At 42.2% G+C, this 19,749-nt stretch overlaps 1 protein-coding gene across 1 annotated transcript in view; it reads right to left on the reverse strand.

Annotated features, from left to right (window-relative positions):
• The window catches only part of LOC147107586 (vang-like protein 1), a 40,584-nt gene that overhangs the window by 4,737 nt on the left and 16,098 nt on the right, over positions 1-19,749 (reverse strand). Inside the window, exons 2-7 of the mRNA XM_086006739.1 lie at positions 18,099-18,369; positions 15,548-15,680; positions 11,273-11,877; positions 4,912-5,045; positions 2,169-2,301; positions 391-625 (exon numbers count right to left, since the gene is read on the reverse strand). Of these exons, the coding sequence (XP_085862865.1) occupies positions 391-625; positions 2,169-2,301; positions 4,912-5,045; positions 11,273-11,877; positions 15,548-15,680; positions 18,099-18,169 (1,311 nt within the window). The 5' untranslated portion in view covers positions 18,170-18,369. The remainder of the gene's footprint in view (positions 1-390; positions 626-2,168; positions 2,302-4,911; positions 5,046-11,272; positions 11,878-15,547; positions 15,681-18,098; positions 18,370-19,749) is intronic.

Here is a 19,749-nt window from a genome sequence, read left to right on the forward strand (position 1 = left end):
TGATCAGCAATCACTTGCCTCAGTACAGGAAACTTTGGTTTATCCAGAGGTTAACTGTCCGGAATGCTCGAGCCACCGGCAAAAATCAGGAGCCGTTTTGTTAGGTTTTTTTTCTTTTCGTTGCTTTTTTTTCCCCCCACCAGTCAGGCTCTGCAAGGTCTCGCTGAAGCTGTTGCTAAGCTACAGAGACGCTTGCAAGGTACGGCCGACTGTTTAGAAGCGTTGCTAAGCAACAGGGTTTGTTGCCAGATACAGAGCTCAAAATCTCCGTATGTTTCAATATTACCGCTGGTTTGTCCGGCAGTTTTGATGGGACGGCAACAGCTCGGTCCCGTCGGTGCCAGATAGCACAAACTTTCCTGTACCTTATTTTAACAGATTTTGAAATACCTTTGGCGTCATGTTGTTGGTAACACAGAATGCCAGGTGCTGCAGGATGCTCTCCATGGTGTGGTAGTGTTGCTGTCTGGTAGTGCGAAGATATTTCTGCAACGCTCTCGCCATTGAAGGAAAGATAGACTGTGCTGCATTCAAAGGGTCCATCACCTCTCCAGGAGCTTTCTGCTGTTCGTCATCCTGAAGCCGCCTGATGTGAGTAAAAGCCTCTTCAACTGCTACCACCAACCTGGAGAAACAACACAAGACAAAGAGAAAGCAGAAATGATCAGTTTCCTCAACTTTTCCCTCTGACATAGCTGCCCCCTTCCACACTTTATTCCTTTGAGTGAAGTATAGCAGTATGGATATCAGTCATGTCTCATACCCACATTAGAAATTATGATCAGAATGTCAGGCTTAATCACTGGGGTGCTGGTTAAAATAGCTGCTGTGTACTGTGCAATAGCAAGCAGAGTAAGAAATAATTAGGTTACCTGCAAAATAGTTTTAGTTAAATGCTGTGTTGACTCCCTGTTATCAGTGGAAGTAGAATACTTCATAATGTTTCAGGCCATCTAGTCAGGTTAATTTGAACACTACTCTGCTCCCAATCCTTCCACAACTGACAATTTAAAAAAAGTAGGTCATCTTGATTATAATTTATTCACTACTTCTTGTAACAGTGACCAAAATGATTTGTCTCTCTGAAGGGGAATGAAACAAAAAACATTGAGTATAAAATTCAACTTCGACGGGGCGCAAAACGCCGCCCGTTATACGCCCCACCCGATAGGAAAATCAGGCGGGTTTTATAATGGGTTACCGATCCACTATTGCCTGTTTTACAATACCCATTGAAATTAAATTTTACCCTCCTGGAGCAAGAAATACACTGTGCATTGCCAGGAAAATCTGTGTTGAGTGTTGTGGAAAGTGACCTCAAATGCAGCCACGGTGATGAAAACTGCATGAAGTACATTTGGAACTTTTTTTTTTTTTTTTTTTTTTTAAACACACATACAATGTTGTAGTGTCCAGCTGTGACAGGTCATCACATCTGTTCTCCCTCTTTTTTGACAACTGTATTTCTGAACGCAGGTACCATTAAACTAGATGGCACATTCCGAGGTGGGTTGGGATTTCGGTTTGCCCCAAAGATGCCCACGGCTGTATTTCTGCACTAGACTGGGGCAGAATTTGCTTCGTCAAGGACCTGCTGTGACTTGAGGAGGGTAGCAGTTGCCTGAACAAAGTAGTATTTTTTTGTTAAAATGTTTGTGTTTCTACTGCGGCCTATGCACAGCTGTACTCTTGCTAGGGTCCCTGCACAATTAAACCTCCGAGGTCCACTCTGTTGACTACTGAACGCGGGAGGTCACTTTTCCCTCATTTTAATTTCATCTGTATGCACCTGACATTTGAGGCCACCAGGCCTGCCCTTCTGGAAAAGGGAGGGAGGCTAGTAATATCCTCAAGCACATTCTCAGCCCTGTCCACCCCAGATTTGTTGCAAACTTGTCTGGATTGGGCCGGAAAGCCTAGGTCTTAATGGCCATACCATTACCATAATACTATTCATTCACACTTAATTAACATTCTCTTTAAACTGAACTAAAAGTAGCTATGACATTCTGCCCTCCACCTTCCAAATGAGAAAGCCCTATTCTTTATAGAGTTACAAAGAATGGAAATTTGAAAGTATGTTCTCTGCAGTGTATTTCCAGATTTCCCCATGTTGAGTGAGCCCCACTGCTTCACTGTTATGTTACATATTCAGATAACGCGATTACCTTGCACGCCGCTTTCTCACCCTCCGATCGTGTTCCGCTTCCTCATAGTACAGCTCATTGTGACTTGAATCACGCCTTCTCGCTGCTGCGGCAATCATTGCACGAGACTGTCCAGCTGCATTGTTTCCAGGACCTATGAGTCATTCAATAGCAAGGGATAAAATAAACGCTGCTTGTTCTGACCATCAGCGAGCACCAGTCGTGACTGGGGCAACTTGCGCGCCACGGCTATCCCCGAGTGGTCTAGGGCGGTCAACAGCAAGTAAAAAAAAAAAACACAGCATGCTCTTATATTCTTTAACTGGATAGTCTAACAGTCAAGCAAAGATACCAGAGCGTTGTGATGATAGTCCTCAAACTATGAGATGTGACTACATAATATTCTGCATTGCTCAACCGAAAAACAGAAGCACAAACTAAAAGTTAATTCATGATATGTAACTCTTATTAAACCATATCATACAAAACCACTTTTAAGGGCTATAAAATTGCAGCTGAGAGAATACACATGGGTCTTTTGTCATTGGCTTCAGTTAAAAATATAAATGACCTGTCTTACCTTGCTCCAGCAGCAGCATGGACACAATATTTCAAGGGTCTTATGAGCTGCTGCCAGATGTACTTCTGCATTCAATTGAGAACAGTGATGGGTGGAAAGGTAAATCGGGCAGGGTAGCAATGGGGGAGCAGTATAGTCCCAGTATACAGTACAGTATATGAAGTCACTGAATGCTGTTTATTCTACTCGTGAAGCAGACCTGCATAAGTTTACTCACATCGTAATCATTTGTCTTTGTGGAATAAACATAGCTTTCCAAACAACTTCATGTCCCCTCACACATGGTCTCTCCTCGTCCTATGTAAATCAAGTACACTGCAATACTTATTGACAGAAATAAAATTCAATTTTCTAGGTTCTATTTGTGCAAACTGTTGGAAATCTCTTCATAGTTTCTGACAATGAATGACATAACCATAATCACTGCTCTTGGGAGTACAGGATTTTTGGTGTTTAAATGAGGTGTGTGCTAATTGAATGTCTTAGAAAAAGGTCTAAAACAGAATTGGGGAAAGATACTCTCAGCTGCATCCTCCCTCCCTGAGAGGAGTCACCAAGCCTCAGGTCATCACATAAATGTGGCCAAGATTGGGAACCCAGAAAAGCAAGAAATTAAACCTACGGACCATCGTGCCCAACATGACCCTCACTCATTTGAAGCTTTTGAAATTAAATTTTCTAACTACGATAAAAATACACAATTCTTTGACTATCTTTAAAGATTTGCTTACAATTAGTTTTCATTTAGAGCATCTTTCTTGAGTTACTTTGGCATGTTGCTTGCCAGCCAGTTCAGTGCAACATTATCAAACATGTTATCCACCAAAAGTAAATGTGAATGAAGCGCTTGTAAAGAGTCAGTGCAGCGGTTCTTCACCAAGCTGATGGAGAAGCTGGTGATGTGGCCTTTTGGAGAGAGTAACCAAACAATGACCCCCTTAATTATCACCAAAGCCACAGATTCCACCGAACTGCATAAACCTCAGAAACTGTACAAAATAAAATGTAACACCTTAAAAAAAAAAAAAAAAACCTTTAACGACTCTCATTCCTTCACTTTAAGGTGGGATTTTACTGCAGTGTTTCCTGCAAACTCTAACACTGGTCCTTCTCAGCAACACTCAGGGGCCACTTACACTGCAGCTTGGGCTCTGCTGCAGTTGGGGCTCCGGCTGGGTAGAAATGCGTTTACAGGCTCCAACTTGGCTGGAATTGTAACAGCAGTGCCAAGGAGAAAGCTGTGCATATTCCTGATACACAGATGAGTAAGACTTACCTGGGAGGTTGGTGGACCTTCGGCAGCATCGACGACTTTCACAAGGGACCCACTTTCCTCACTTGCTGAAGCTAGACAGGGACATGCAGGTAACAGCAACCATACTCAACTGCACTGCATCCCTGGGAGAGGCTTGCATTTAAAAATATAGATTTTAAAAAAAAGTTGATGTGCTACAGAAAAAGGTGAGGGGAAAAAAAGTGAAACTACTAAACGGCACCAAAAAGTGTCGAGAATCAAATGTCTTGGGGTAGGGGGAGGAATGCCCCTACACGCATCAGAAAATACACTTTGCACCACCTAAGCTTAGTTCCCCCTTCAAAAAATTCTAATCCACCGCTGCAAATGATACACCATCGAACCATAGTACATCACTTGCGTATACTTTAGATTCCTACGCCCCAAAATACAACAAATGAAATAGTGGGTATAACTACAGCTCAAGTGAAGACAAGTTCATGTCCCACTGTTCACCCACTGTTTGTTTCATATGTAAGGCCACTGGGTTTCAATTTTCAGTGGAAAAACCAAATTGAATTGTGGAATCAGATCCCAAAACACTGATAGAAATCCAATACAATAAAAAGGAATTTAACTTATTCAGTCAACTTATAAAAAGTACTGGCCTTGGTCACGGGGCTTAATTCAAGGCTGTTTTTCAGTTCCACATTGTTGTTTTGAAGCTGTTCATCGGTGTTTTCAAGTTTTGTGGGTTGACATGCATGCAATTTTGTTGATGGTGCACAGTAGTTATGATTCTGCTATCTATTTTTTTCTGTTAGTATTTCAAAACCCAATCTGTAATGGTCATTTAGCAAGTTAGTTAAAATATAAAGCTGAACGCGTATGGAGCAGGGAACACTTTTTGAGGGTCATATCCTGGCTGGATTAATTTTGTATGGACTTACCATCCACGTTGTAGACTTTCAGTCCAGCCATGTGTTTGGCTGCACGGGATTTCGCGGCAGTCAAGAGCGCTGGGTTGTGGACGGTGAAATCCTTGTAGTAATTCTCCAGAACGACAAGTGCGGCCCGCTGGATACTGCAAACACAGGATAATATTTCTGGACTATAAATATATGGAACAGCCAAACAACTCACCCAATCCTACCTCCGAGCTCGCTGACAATTCTGTGACCAAGGAGCACGACAATGTATTTATCCAAATGGACTTTTTTTTAAATTTTTTTTTAAAAAGCCTGCTCTTGCTTACCTTGCTTAGGAGCCAGAGTTAGACGTGGCAATTGGATTTTGCTGGGCAATTCAAACTGTTTGACCCATGGCATAAATTTTATTAGATCGTAAAAAATCAATATCTGAAGAAATCCTGGAACTTTTCTTTAGACTTCAGCTCTGATAGCTTGTAACACATCCAAATGTGATGAGTAAACTTCATGTATTGAAACAAAATCCCAAGTTCTTGGGAACAAGCAGAGTCGGGGTGATACACAGCAGTTTATTATATATTAGAACAGGTGCACTTAGCTCTCTGTTCTATCTAGATTGTACCAAAGACGACAGAATCAAGGTTTCTGGAATAAACTTCAGCTTACATTCAGATTTTAGGAATCAATCCCCTCAGCTAGTAGTCAAACTGTTCTGAGTAAATGTGGGTAGAACATTTCAGGCTAGGTGGAATTCAGCTTGAATAAAACATTTTCTAGCATCAGTCCTGGTAATAAAGGGTTTTGTCTCTGATAATTTTGAGCTAACATACAAATATTTAGATTCGGTTTCTTCCAAGCCTTTCCATTGCACTGAACTTTCTACTACCAACCTCCACCCCTCCCCCCCCTCCTCCAGCCAGCCCTTTACCCAAGCTGGGCAATAGCTCAATTGTACCAATTAAGGAGTTAGGTTTTACTGTTTAGGAGTGCTGTCCTGTCCACTCCAGTTAAACACTTATCAAAGCCAAAATTCATTGTAGTTTCTTTCAACCCATGTTAAGTACAGAAGCAGTTCAACAGACTGATGCACTTATAGCTAATAAAGCTGCATCAGCTTCTGTACTTTGAGAGGATGGGATTGAGAAAGAAATCAGCTTTAAACTGGCTTTACATGAAAATCTCTCAATGTATGCATTGCATATTTGGCAACGATTTACAAATGAGGGATGGTGACTTCCTGCATCAGGGAGGGATGCGGAATCTACCCCAAAAATCAATGTAAATGAAGGCTAGTGCGAAAGAATCGAGTTGATCATGAAATTACATTCATATAATGCCTTTAATGTAGAAAAATGACCCACGGTGCTTAAGAAAAAAATGCCAAGATAGAAGAGAGATATTAGAAGGTGTGACCAAAAGCTTGGTCAAAGAGCTGGATTTTAAGGAGGGCCTTAAAGGAGAGAGGGGTGGAGAAATTAAGACATTTAGGGAGGAAATTCCAGAGCATGGGAACCTAGGTAGTTGAAGACACAGCTGCCAACAGTGGAGCAAAGGGAAGCAGGATACACAAGCAGCCAGAGTCAGCGAAACAGACAGTTCTTGGGGAACTTGTAGGCCTGGAGGAGGTTAGAGATATGCACGAGTGAAGCGATGGAGGGATTTAAGCATAAAGATGAGAACTTCAAGCTTGAGGCACTGGGGAACTGGCAGCCTATTTAGGTCAGCAAGGACATGGGTGATGGATGAGCAGGATAGTATAGGGACAGCAGAATTCTGGACGAGCTGGTTTATGAAGGTGGAGGATGGGATGTTACAGAAGTGAAAACAGACGGTCTTTGTGATGGAGAGGATAGGATTCAAAGGCTGTAAACAGTTGGGTTCAACCTGAAACAGTAGCCAGGGAGGAGGCTCGAGTTTATGGCGAGGATATTGAGCTTGCGGCAGGGGTGGAAGACAATAGCTTCAGTCTTCCCAATGTTTAGCTGGAGAAAGTTGTGGTTCATCCAGGACTGGATATTGGACAAACAGACTGACAGCACAGAGGCAGCAGAGGGATCGAGAGAGGTGGCAGAGGACAAGAGCTGGGCAGCAATATAGATATCGAAGGGGGGTGGTGGGGGAACGCCAAGGATAGATTGTTGGAGGAATTCCCGAGGTGATGGCATGGGAATGGGAAGAGAAGCTGCTGGTGGAGATGCTCTGGCTAGGAATGGATAGGTATGACTGGAACCAAGTGAGGGCAGTCCCACTGAGCTGGGCAATGGAGGAGAGGCACTGAAGGAGGACGGTGTGGTTGGCCATGTCAAATGTGGCAGAGCGGTCAAGAAGGGATAGTTCACTATGGTCACAGTCACACACAATGTCATTTGTAACTTGGACTGGGGCCGTTCCAGTGCTGTGGAAGGGACGGCATCCTGATTGGAGGAGTTCAAATTTGGAGTTGCAGGTAACATGGGCAGAGATTTGGGAGAAGATCATTTATAATGTACACTATGCCCTAGTGAGACCCTATAAATCATTTAAAAAAACTCAATGATAAAGATTTTTTAAAAAGCAGAAGATAACTGGACGATTAGAACCTTTAAGTTTATTAAACATGCCCATGACCTCCCCGATGACTCAATACAGACCTCGAGGTTGTAGATTTGATTTCAGGCCAGGCCAGCCACAGCATAATTAGGCGCGACACAACTGGCCCCAGTGCCCCTTAGTCAGGGATGGAATTTTTAAAAATCAGCCAGGGTCTACTGAACAGCTTCTGCTAGGAAGTGTTTGTGTATAAAAGTCAGGTGAGGGCAGAAACAGGTTTGGCTGCAATATCCTCTACGTTCAAACAGGAGGGCAGCACTGACTAGGCACACACAAAGAATGGGTGAGGTACAAGAGGGCTTCAGTCATCCATCAAATGGTGCCGCAACAGCAGTCAAAGCCTTCAGGACAGAAGGGGACAAAACTGATGAAATGAAACACGCACACCCCTCCCTGTGGGAGTCAGGAATCACTGTTGTGTAGCATTGAAGGAAATTAGCTTTCAGGTTAACACTCAACATGTTTAAAGAGGTCAGAAGTACAAGAGAAGACTTTATTAAGAGTTAAGAATGCACTGATGTGATGGGCAGGAGTCTGACATTCAACCACTGCTCAACATTTACTGCTTTAGGCCAGAGCTCATCATTATTATAATTAAAAGTTGCACAAAAGGAGGAAATTCATAAAGGCAATTAATGATCAAACATGTCCAGGGCTCTGGCCCAGTCCGGTCATATCCCAAACTCCCATTTATGGTCAGTTTAAGACAACAGAGAATGCAAATTATTCAAGATTGCAGAGTTAAATGCATTCAGCGACTGGTTCTAAACTTCCAAATGGTTTCATCCTGTGTTCCAAGCATCAACTGTCAGTGGATGAACCACTTTCTGACGGTGCTTAAAATGCCTGGGTTTTAAGTGTTTTACTACGGTCCATCGAATGCTACAGCTGCATTGCAATGCCAGATTTCTGCCAGCAGAGGCCCCCGGTGAACTGTTTAAATGCTGGAGCCCCATTAGCAGTGCGAACACAAGCAAAATACAGCAGATGCTGGAAATCTGAAATAAAAACAGAAAATGCTGGGAACACTCAGCAGGTCAGGCAGCATCTGTGGAGAGAGAAACAGAGTTAACGTTTCAGGTCCGTGACCTTGTGTCAGAACTGGAAAAAGTTAGAGAGATAACAGGTTTTAAGCAAGTGCAGAGGCAGGAAAGTGGGGAGGGGAGGAAAGAACAAAAGGGAAGGTCTGTGATAGGGTGGAAGGCAGGAGAGATTAAATAGCAAAAGGGATGATGGACATTACCATCTCCTTTTGCCTTGCACCATCATCCCCCTTTGTTCTTTCCTCCCCGCTTTCCTGCCTCTGTACTTGCTTAAAACCGGTTACCTCTAACTTTTTCCAGTTCTGACGAAAGGTCATTGACCTGAAACATTAACATTGTGAACAGCTCAGAATTAGTGTCTCCTTTGTTCATTACGATTTACACACTGATCTTATGCCTGTAGCTGTGTCAATTTGGCAGGGGTCAGATATTCTGATCAACTCACACAGCCAGTAAACTACATCAGAAAGCAGTATGAACATGGGTTTGAAAACAAAAACAGAAAAAAGTCCGTTGTCATTTCAGGTCTTAAGATCCTTCCTCAGAAATGAAAGATATTACAGTTGAACAGCATTTAAAACCAGAAGAGGAGGAAGAGACAGGGAAAACCAGAAACACACAGGAAAAGAAACAGAAGGACCTGTGAAGTGCTTGGGTGGAGAACAGGAGATGGTTAAATGGCAGAAGTGATATCAGCGAGAGACAAAAGGAGGCATAAGAGAAAACAAAAGAAATAAAAGGCCTATACGAGACAGAGGCTGTGACTAGCTAAAGGGTCGCACGATAAACCAGCAACAGGACCTGGAAGTCTGATGGAAGAAAAAAAGGTCGACACCAAGGGTGTATATCACCGCGGACCATGTGGAGGCAGGAAGAGATGCCACTGCTGGAGGGGTTACCTTGGGATAAATAAAAGTGAAACCTCAAGGGCAATCGTGTGGGGCTGTACTACAGAAAGGAGAGGCCGCAGAGGAAGATGGGGTGGTTTAATGTCAAACGCTGCAGAAATTTCAAGTTGGACAAAAAAATGTTCTTCAGTTATATAGAATGTTATTGGTGACTTTGACCAGAGCAGTCTCTATGTTGTGGGTAGTGCTGAAGTGAGACTGAAGGAATCCAAACCGAGAATTGCAGGAGGTGAGCTTGGTGGTGGATGCCATTCATAAACCGGAGAGACGAATCCCATTCTTTCCTGTGAATCACTACGATCTTCCTAAAATCTTCTGGCTTTTAAAACCCAAGATTACCCGAATCACTGCTTCTAGATTTACTTTTCTGACTCTTTACAACATTGGTAGTGTCCTGCACTATGGGCCTTATCCCTTCACAGTTAAAAGAAACATCTTAAAGGATCTTTAATTTACAACAATAATTCAAAAAACATGGTTCATACTAACCAGGAAGAAAACAACAACCACAGAGGAAAGTTAAAGATAAAAATAAAGAAAAATGGAAAAGAATGAAAGGCAGGTAAAAGTAAAAGTGGATAGACCAACAGATGTGGGAGTACTTGCGTCATGTTCAGACAGTGTCCTGTTTGGACTAGTTTGCTAAGCTAATATTCCCAGTATCAGCAGCCTGAAGATAACAAGGTGGCTTCAGTTTGCACTTCTGATGCCAGAGGTGCTCCTCTTTCAGACATTTACTGAGAGTGGAAGAGATAATTGGCTACGTTTGGTTGTGCATTCCTTATTTTTTTATTTTTTATTTTTTATTTTTTAAGATGGTTAACCTTCACCTAATGCACTGGTTCAGTCAACAAAAGGAGGAATCACAGGGACAGCCGTATGCAGCAGTTCTTTTCATCCAATGATGCTCAATTAGCAACTCTATATTTTAATTTTTTTTAATGGAAGCACTTTCTTCTAGCTAGTACTGCAAAACAGTAAAGAAAGTAGAAAAGGGATAGAATTCATGCCACCTGATCATAGGATAGAGGAGAATGCAGGGACTCACTGATGTTGCAACATCCAATATGAAATAAGCTGCTTCACAGTAGACAGTTAACAACCTCAGGAATATGAAGCACAGACAGTATTGCAAATTACCTCAGCAAGATAGAAGACACTTTTACAGATTTACAGTGAATGTTTTAATCTAACTTCAAGCTTTTCTTTAAATCCAGCAATCACCAATTAAAAATATACACCAATCTGAAGTGAAACTTAAGTATTGAACTCTTGTGATTTGGTCACAGGTAATTAGCACTAACACTCCACTATAATGGAGAAGATGCAAACTGACAAAATATCACCCACTCAACAAACTGAAATGGTGTTCTGTAAATCAAGTGTAGAGATACAAATCAACTGCAAATAGCAGGAGCTCCAGTGCTTTTCACAGCAAGGCAAACACTTCACCCACTGATGGCTGCTGCTTGGATTCTACCAAACATCAGCTTTTCCTTTTCCCTTTCTTTCTTCTGTCTTCCCATATTGGTTGCAGTTCTTAGTTGTGTTACTTACCACAGATGAAACTGCTCTGGAAAGCTTGTACAACAATTTTGTATATTAAAGACAGCGGTTTTTACTTGGGCATTACAATTCTGAGCAACTAATAGCAAATCCACATTCGATGTTAATTTACATATAAAACTGTAACTCATACGTCACAAACTAATGCTAATTTTCTCTTGGACATTTCAATTTTATCCTGAGCCTAAACTTTCTTATTGGACATGCCTAAAAGTGTTGGAAGACAATAGGAGGAAAAAATAGGTAGATGTATTAGAGCTGTTACATGTCACATACCTCAGTAGACCCAGACTGTAGAAATGGGATTCCCCATCAGTTGACCGGGTCACTTTCACAGTGAACATGGGCTGCAGCTGACGCAATTCCAGCAGCACAATTGCCAGATAGTGGATAAACAAGAGGGCATCTACCAGCGAAACTGCGTACTGAACAATTCCTTGGTAATTTGGAGCTCTCGAGTCCAGAATGCGTACTCCATAGAACAGCCAATAAGAAACCACAAACACGAAGATCAGCACCATTAGGAGTGCCCGGAACACAAAAACTCGTGGCATCTGTGCCTTTGGTTTGCGGAAGAAGAGTGCCCAGGTTCCAATGAGAAGGATGAGAAGCTTGAAGGCGACAGAGATGAATAGTCCTTCGCATACAGTACCGCAGGGCTCAAGTACTTCCCGCCACAGAACTTGAGGCAGTACCATAAAGGCAATGGGAGTTAAAAAGACCAATACTCCAAGCACAGCAGCAATGGCTATCCCTAAATGTCGAGTGCAGTCCAGCCCGCCATCATCCGCATCCTTTGTGATCCTTGCAATGTCTTCCTGTGATATACTGTGCTCAGAAGTCCCAGTAATGGCTGTTGTGGTTTCCCCCCAGTTATCGTCCTACAAGGCAAAATGCAATGATCAGAATTGCACTTTACAAACCTTTTACTAAAATCAGCAACTAAATCAAGAAGAATCCAATAATTTCTTTTTGAAGCTCTTAACCTGCCTCAGAGTGTTTTGATATATATTCTGGTTAAATGCCAATATTGTGCTGGGTCCTTATCAAATCAGTTAAGCTTACCAAATCTTCAACAACTCCCCAAACCAGCACTGGTATACAGGTCTGCATTTAAAAGCACAGAACCTCCAAAATAAGCTCAAAATATACTAAAATCTTATTTTTTTTGTATCTATGCTATTGCAATACTTTTGAATCACTCAGATCCTACATAGTTCCGTGAACTTATTATTTAAAGCTACCATTTGAGACCAAAATTACACCTTCAATGGGAATATTTTAATCAAATATACCAGAGAAATTAAACTCACCTAAAATCACACGGTTTAATCAGGTAAGTGCGTGAATCCCAGTACAGGAAACTTTGTATTATCCGGAGGTTAACTGTCCGGAATGCTCGAGCCACCGGCAAAAATCAGGTGCTGTTTCGTTAGGTTTTTTTTCTTTTCGTTGCTTTTCTTCCCCCCACCAGTCAGGCTCTGCAAGATCTCGCAAGCGTCTCTGTAGCTTAGCAACAGCTTCAGCAAGGTACGCCTGACTGTTTAAAAGCTGTTGCTAAGCAACAGGGTTTGTTGCCAGATACGGAGCTCAAAATCTCCGTATGTTTCAACATCACCGCTGGTTTGTCTGGCAGTTTTGATGGGACGGCAACAGCTCGGTCCCGTCGGTGCCGGATAGCACAAAGTTTCCTGTATCTAATTTTGCAGATTTTTAGCCATGATTTTTCTTCAAAAAGAACATACTTTTTCTAGAACCAGCAGCCAGAGGAAATTTTTCCACATTTGTTTACATTGTCCTTACACAGTGATGAGAGGAAATCAGCCCCGTAATTACAATATTGTACCCCTTCTTCCTACATTACAACAGTGACTACATTTCAAAAAGTACTTCATTGGCTGTAAAGCGCTTTGGGACGTCCGGTGGTCGTGAAAGGTGCTATATAAATGCAAGTCTTTCTTTTCTTTATCTCAAGATTTGCATCCTGATTGCCTCACAAGTGAGCTTAGTCTGACACTTCCACTATTGCTAGGCTCTTCACAGATGGCCTTGCTCACAACTGCTACCATGAACAGGTCAGTAATTTAATCTAGTCTCGGGGAATAATTAAATCAAAACCCCTTTTTAACCATGTGTGATTCTGAGGCTGCAGCAGCAACTATTTTTAGAACTTCCTTGCTGCCTTTCTTCCCTGAACACACACTGCAGTTTTGCTTGTGCTTGGACATTGTGTAAGACTGCAGGACGATGAAGAGGATGGATCTCAGCACATCTAAAAAGGTCTGGATCCGGGCTAACAGATTTATTGAAAATTCTCTTACTGTTGTAACTAGTACATTTCCTGCTTTGCATATTGCACTCTGAGATGCTGTACCTCACAGGATACCAGCAGAAACAAATCTGTACAAATTAGTAAATGCCACTGTACACAGTTCCAAGTCATCCTCTAACTGCCCTCACGGCTAAATTGCAGGACTGAATCACATTGGTTAACGAGGCCATGGGTTTACCAAATCAAAGTTCAACCTTTCAGTGCTGCAATGGGTATGCAAGTTACTCTGGGCTGGGCCACAGCTAGGTTATTTGTGGTAGATAAGAAAGCTTGGCTGTTTTTTGTTACCTTCTCACTGAGGAAATTTACACAAGTTCACAATTTCCCTTTTAAAAACAAACATGATAAAGTTTACTGAACAAATTTTTTTTTTTTAAAATGACCGCAACCATGAACTTTGGTGAATGCTTTCCCATTCCATTAAAAGAGAACTCCCACGATGACAAACATTATGATTGAACATCGAGACCAAAACGGAGAGAAAAAAAGTTGCCAGCAGAAAAGGTTAGGGGGTGGAGCAAAGGTTACACAGACCCACAGTGCAAGTAGAAACAGCCCGGCCTAACAAATTCTACTTCAACCACTGATCAGAACAACTTGCAGTTATATAATCGAGAAAATCCCCCAAGGTGTTTTAAAGAGGGGGAGAAAAGATAAATGGGAACAGATAAAGGAAAGGACACTGAGGAACGCATTGAAATTAGGAGGGGCAATCAAAAAGGTGGTTTTTAATCAGGTTTTTAAAAAGTGAAGCGGTTTAGGGGAGAATTGAGCTGAGGTGGTGATGGCTCTGCCACCAATGGTTGGGTGAAGGGAGATGATCCACAAAAGGCCAAGAACTGGAGGATCAAAGGAAGCAAAAGGGGCTGTAAGAGGAAGGGGAGGAAATTGCAAACACAAAGTGGGGCAAGCATGCAGAGATTTGAAGACAAGGGTAAGGATTGTAAGTTTAATGTGTACGGGGGAGTAAGTGTAAGTCATTAAGTACAGGGTTAATGGGTGACCAAGACTTGGTGCAGGATAGGCCATTGAGTGTTGGGCAAGTTGGACAAGAAGGGTATTATGTATGCCACAGTAATTACACGTGGGATGGAACTGCTGCTACTTCGAGTCTTTCAAAGAGACGATTATACACAGCTAATATATTCATTTATTAAAAAAAGGAACATTACAATGCTATAAAGCTGCAAAGCCCCAGTGCTCTGTGTCACTGTGTGTTAGAAATGATGAAAGGATTCAATAGGGTAGATACAGACAAGCTATTTCCTCTGGTGGGCGAATCCAGAACGGTTTTGGGGGGGGGGGGGGGGGGGTGCGGGGACGACAATTTTAAAATTACAGCTAGACCATTCAGGAGTGAAATCAGGAAGCACTTTTTCCACACAATGGGTAGTGAAAATCTGGAATTCTCTCCCCCAAAAGGCTGTGGATGCTGGGTCAATTGACATTTTCAAGACCGAGATCACCAGATTTTTATTAGGCAAGGATATCAAGAGATATGGCTCAAAGGTGGGTAAATGGAATTAGGTACAGATCAGCATGATCCAACCGAATGGCAGCACAGGCTGAATGCCCTACTACTGGCAGCACAGGCTGAATGCCCTACTACTGGCAGCACAGGCTGAATGCCCTACTACTGGCAGCACAGGCTGAATGCCCTACTACTGGCAGCACAGGCTGAATGCCCTACTACTGGCAGCACAGGCTGAATGCCCTACTACTGGCAGCACAGGCTGAATGCCCTACTACTGGCAGCACAGGCTGAATGCCCTACTACTGTTCCTATGTCACAGGTGTGTGCAACATTCCCTACTCAGCATGCCCGATAGTGAATTTGAATGTCCGGCAAGTTCCAAGACTAGGTACATCGGCACAGGCAATAAATGAAAATTGGGAGACAATTCACCTCAGTTTGCTCTAATATAGAGACAGAAACAAAAGGGGAAAAAAAAGAAAAATAAGACAACTTTCAGAGGTAGGAAAATGGCAAGTTAACTTGTGGGAAACTTCTTTGTAAGTATATCTATCGAATAAAGCAAATTAACAAAAGGGGCTATTTCAGATAAAATTCTGAAGTTTCCATATACAAATATCATAATATTCATTGCCTTTCTGGTACCTGGTTTCACAGACATCTCTCAATAATAAATAGTTACAGTACAATCTTCAAAACCTACCAGCAACATCCAAAGGTTTGGTAAGTATGTCCAAGCCCTTACCTGTACTGTCTCATCTCCACGAGTTGACTCATTGCCAAGCAGTGGCTCTGCTGGTGGTGTTTGGATAGTAACAGATTTCTCGGACCGGCTGCCGTCTTTGTTTCTGGATTTTTGCCGATCCCGGCTCCTTTCACTGAAAGAAGCAAAAGCAGGGATTTATTCATTCTCAGGGAATGCTGCCACAGAATCTGTATTGGACAACTTTAGATCACAATCTACAGCAGTGTACTACAATTCAATAAAGACTCCGCTAAAATAATCAACGTGTTCTCCCAGTCTGAAACTCTAGTTCACATCATGCTTGGCATAAATGTGTTTGGACATTAGGCCCATCTCCCATTTTAATATGACAGGTTGAACGACAAAGCAATCTACACTCAAAAGTACCTGCACAAAGTTGGGATAGAGGTGATTTTTAAGCAAGTTTCGAGTTAGACAGATTGACAGATGGACAGAGGGGCCAGGCAGCATAACAGAATTTGTGAATGAGACATGCAAATTAGGAAATAACAAAAAAACTGCAGAACAGCTAAAGAATTAAAGTAATGAGAGAAAAACAGTCAATAATACATTAATGGATGGAAAGAATGGGGTTAACTTTATTTTTAAATTTTAAGTTATTTTATATTTCTTTGCTTTTCCTTTTTCTAGGTCTCCCTACACAATATCCAGTGGAATATTTAGGCAACTCTTTGTCCTCTAGCAATGCTGCTTTGTAATCAGCTGTCAGAAGATGCACGAGAGTGCCCGACAATGGTGATCTCTCACTCCCCCACCTCAACTTCCCCTTTCCTTCCACCCAACATATGTTGATAGTGGTATTTGATTATGATCACCATCTCATCCTGACTGAATCCTCAACAATGGCAATTATAAGCACACACCCAAATTCTACCACCGTGGGACTGTGATGATCCAATGTGCCGTGCCGCCTGGAATGCTTTATTTTGTATTTCTAAGGCTGGGAAAAACAATGGTGCTAATCTTGCCCAAATCCAATCATCAACTCCTAACCTAAAAGTAGTCTGTTACCAAAGTTAGCTATAAAACAGGACAGCTAATTTACAGCTCTAGGGTACTAACGTGTCATTGCTGCTAAACTGATGTAACGTACCACATTCTCTAACAGAAAACACATTACTAATGTTTTTGGATGTCAAATGCTCACCGCAAAATCTGCCCCCTGTTGTATTACTTATTAGGTAAAGGCACCGTGGTTTGTAAATGAGGAGAACTTCGACTGTGTACCAAATCACACTGGCACATGAAGCTACTTGCCCTTGCTGTTTGGTCCAACATTCCCACAAGATGGGATGCAGGCTGGAGACTGGGGTGGCAAATCCTGATCATCAACATGCTAAGAGCTATGCTTTGTTTGTTTTAAAGGAGAAGAATTCCCATAAGAGAGAACAAGGACTCGTGGTGGCCCTGCCAACCTAAAGACTCGCTTGACATGAGGAGGCAGCCCTGTAAATAGTTGTGAGTGAAGGTGTTTGGGTGTGTGGGCTAGGGAGAGCTTGGCAGCTTCGGGCCAGTCCAACAAAGCAAGCATGTTCTTTTACTTCATCGTCAGGCTACTTCTTAAGATACAGGCTCAGTTTGCAGAACAGCTGCAAGGCAATGAATACGTTTGCATTAGAACTCTGTGCCCAGCCACTTCCTCGTACAGACACTTGGTAACACATGCTCTTTTTCTCCTTTTATAGGGACCTCCCAAGATGACAGGGCATGGCAGGAGGAGGTATGGGTGAGATGGTTACCTCTCAGGACCATATCACACTGTCCAACCCAGTCAGGCCCCCTCATGGGATTCAAAAAGTGCCAGTGGGCAGGAGTAGCCAGTCAAGTGTGGCAGTACTTGTAGGGCCATCATGAGCCAGCACTAAGAGGGATATGGCCACAGGAATCCCCAGTCTCCACTGGCCAGCAGCAGGCTGCCCCAATTTCACTCCACCCACTGAAGTAGTAGTAAGAGCACTAGATTAGGTAGAAACCACAGACACAATGTCACCAAGAGGAAGTACCCGAGAAACAAACAGTAATATCATATGCACGGAGCACTAGAAGCACATAAAACACAAAGCAGAGTGCAAATCAGAAGTGAATTTTCTGCAGCGATAAAGAGACACGTGGCAGGAGTCCAAAGATCCAGGAGTTTACAAGTTTTGTGTACTTACTTTTATGGCCGGGGGGGGGGGGAATTTGAGTAAGGAGACGAATTGTACATTTCTTTAAATTAATTAATATTTAGTGATTCTCTACAAGATTTTCTTTACTACATTTATGTTTTTAAAATAAACTCCAATTGTTCACACAGGGTCTGAATGTTAAATTACTGAAGTTATAGTGATCTTAGCTCAGTGTAAATCTCTTTTGGAGCAGAAAAACTGGTCAGTGAATTTTGAACAAAGTCAGAAAAGTTCCAAAGAAGAGCTCTTTCCCATCTCCAATTCTTTTCCAGATGAATCTACATTGGGTCACCCCTTAGTTACTATTTAAGCTGTAACTACATTGATGATAATACAAACTATTCCAAAAAAACAGTACCTACCCGTGTCTGTGAGAGCTCTTGGAGCGGCCTGAATAGTAGGAATAGCCAGAGTATGTGGATTCTGTGTCCATTGTCGCAGATTCCTTGCTGACTGGAAGATGGATTGATTTCCAACAGTTAATGGTTTTTGGTCTGGCTTTCTGGGGGCCAAACAGTGGTTTGTGAATGGTCTTGTCCGGGCCAGATGGGATGGTCAGTAGGTTGGTAGCATGGTTCTTTAACTGGTCTATTTTGGAAGCAAATCGGGGGTCTCTTGTGAAGAAACATTAACCTGCAGCAAGAGCACACATGCAAGTAAAATACTTTTCAAGCAGCATATTTCACACAAACTCCAACTCATATAGTGATTATTGCACTGCAGGTAATCCATTGACAAATATTTGATAATTACATATATTTCTCCACACAGTAACAAGGAAACCACCCAATTACTTTTGTAAATTGAAGCTTTAAACCTAGCTATTAAACAAAAACACAGTTAAGTCTCACAGAGCACAGCAGGAAATGTTCTCTGAACAGAGTAAACCAGAAACCACAGAGAGGGATTCAGTTTGTATGACAACTAACACATATCATATATTCTGGTGTACAAGTCACCCCTATTTTGTGGTGACCATGTTATTGAAAATACCCAGCATATTGTCCACTTGCTGCATATACTTGTCAATGTGTTTACACGAGACTGAAGTGAACTGTTCAGTCGAACTATTTTAAGTCACAATCCCATGGTTGCAAAGCCCCAAAAATGTGAAGGTACATTTATATAGTCGCTACCAGTCTGAAACATCAGACATTTGCAGCATCACTTCCAGAAAGGCAGTCCTTTGCTTTTACTGCCAGTATTGATTAGAATTCTCAAAGCCATGAGAGAACGCTGCACATGTGTACTTACATGCATGCACAGAGCTTCTCTGGTGGCGATTAAAATCTAAATCTTTTGACACTACCTGTATACAGGAGGAGAATTTAAAACATTTAAATTGACTCCAGTTCAGTTCAAAGTGTTCAGGGCTCCAATGGATCCTGTGAGCACGTTTTAAGCCGAGTTTGACACCATACTGGAGTTGCATTGCATGCAATGTCAAAAACAATTTGTTTGAGACTACCTCCTCCAGCGTGATGAGTTACATTGCAACATTACCACTGCTGCAAAGTGGAAGCAGCTTCCCACCAAGGCTAAAATTGCAATATAAAATACCAGATGATGTGGTCATGAACATGTATCTCACTGTAATGTTACAGCAATCATGTAAGGAGTCTTTGGTGAAACAGCAAATGAATGACCAGAAACAATGGCCCAGATATTCCGATCCCTATGGGTGGGTATGTGCTGTGATAGGGACATCGGAAATGCCGGTTTCAGGCATGCACAGTGCATGCAATGAAAACTGGCATTTCCGATCTGTCAAGAATACTCTTGACAGATCCTCCGGCTGCCCTGGAGAAGGGCCTCTGCGGGTGGATAGTTCCGCTTTTTGGAGTCCCTCTGCCCGCAGAAAACCCTTACAATTCTTACGCCTGGTAAAAGCAGGCCTTTTACCAGGATAAGAGTGGGAAAAAAAAGTTTTTAAAAAATGTCACTGGTTTATCATTTAAAAATACTTTTTTTTTTTTTTTTTAAAAAGGTACGTTTATTTTAGCCCCGTAAAAA

The sequence above is a fragment of the Somniosus microcephalus genome, chromosome 14 (genome assembly GCF_052327205.1).
Source record: "Somniosus microcephalus isolate GS21.2 chromosome 14, FLI_Smic_1.0, whole genome shotgun sequence".
In the NCBI taxonomy this organism is placed as follows: Eukaryota; Metazoa; Chordata; class Chondrichthyes; order Squaliformes; family Somniosidae; genus Somniosus; species Somniosus microcephalus.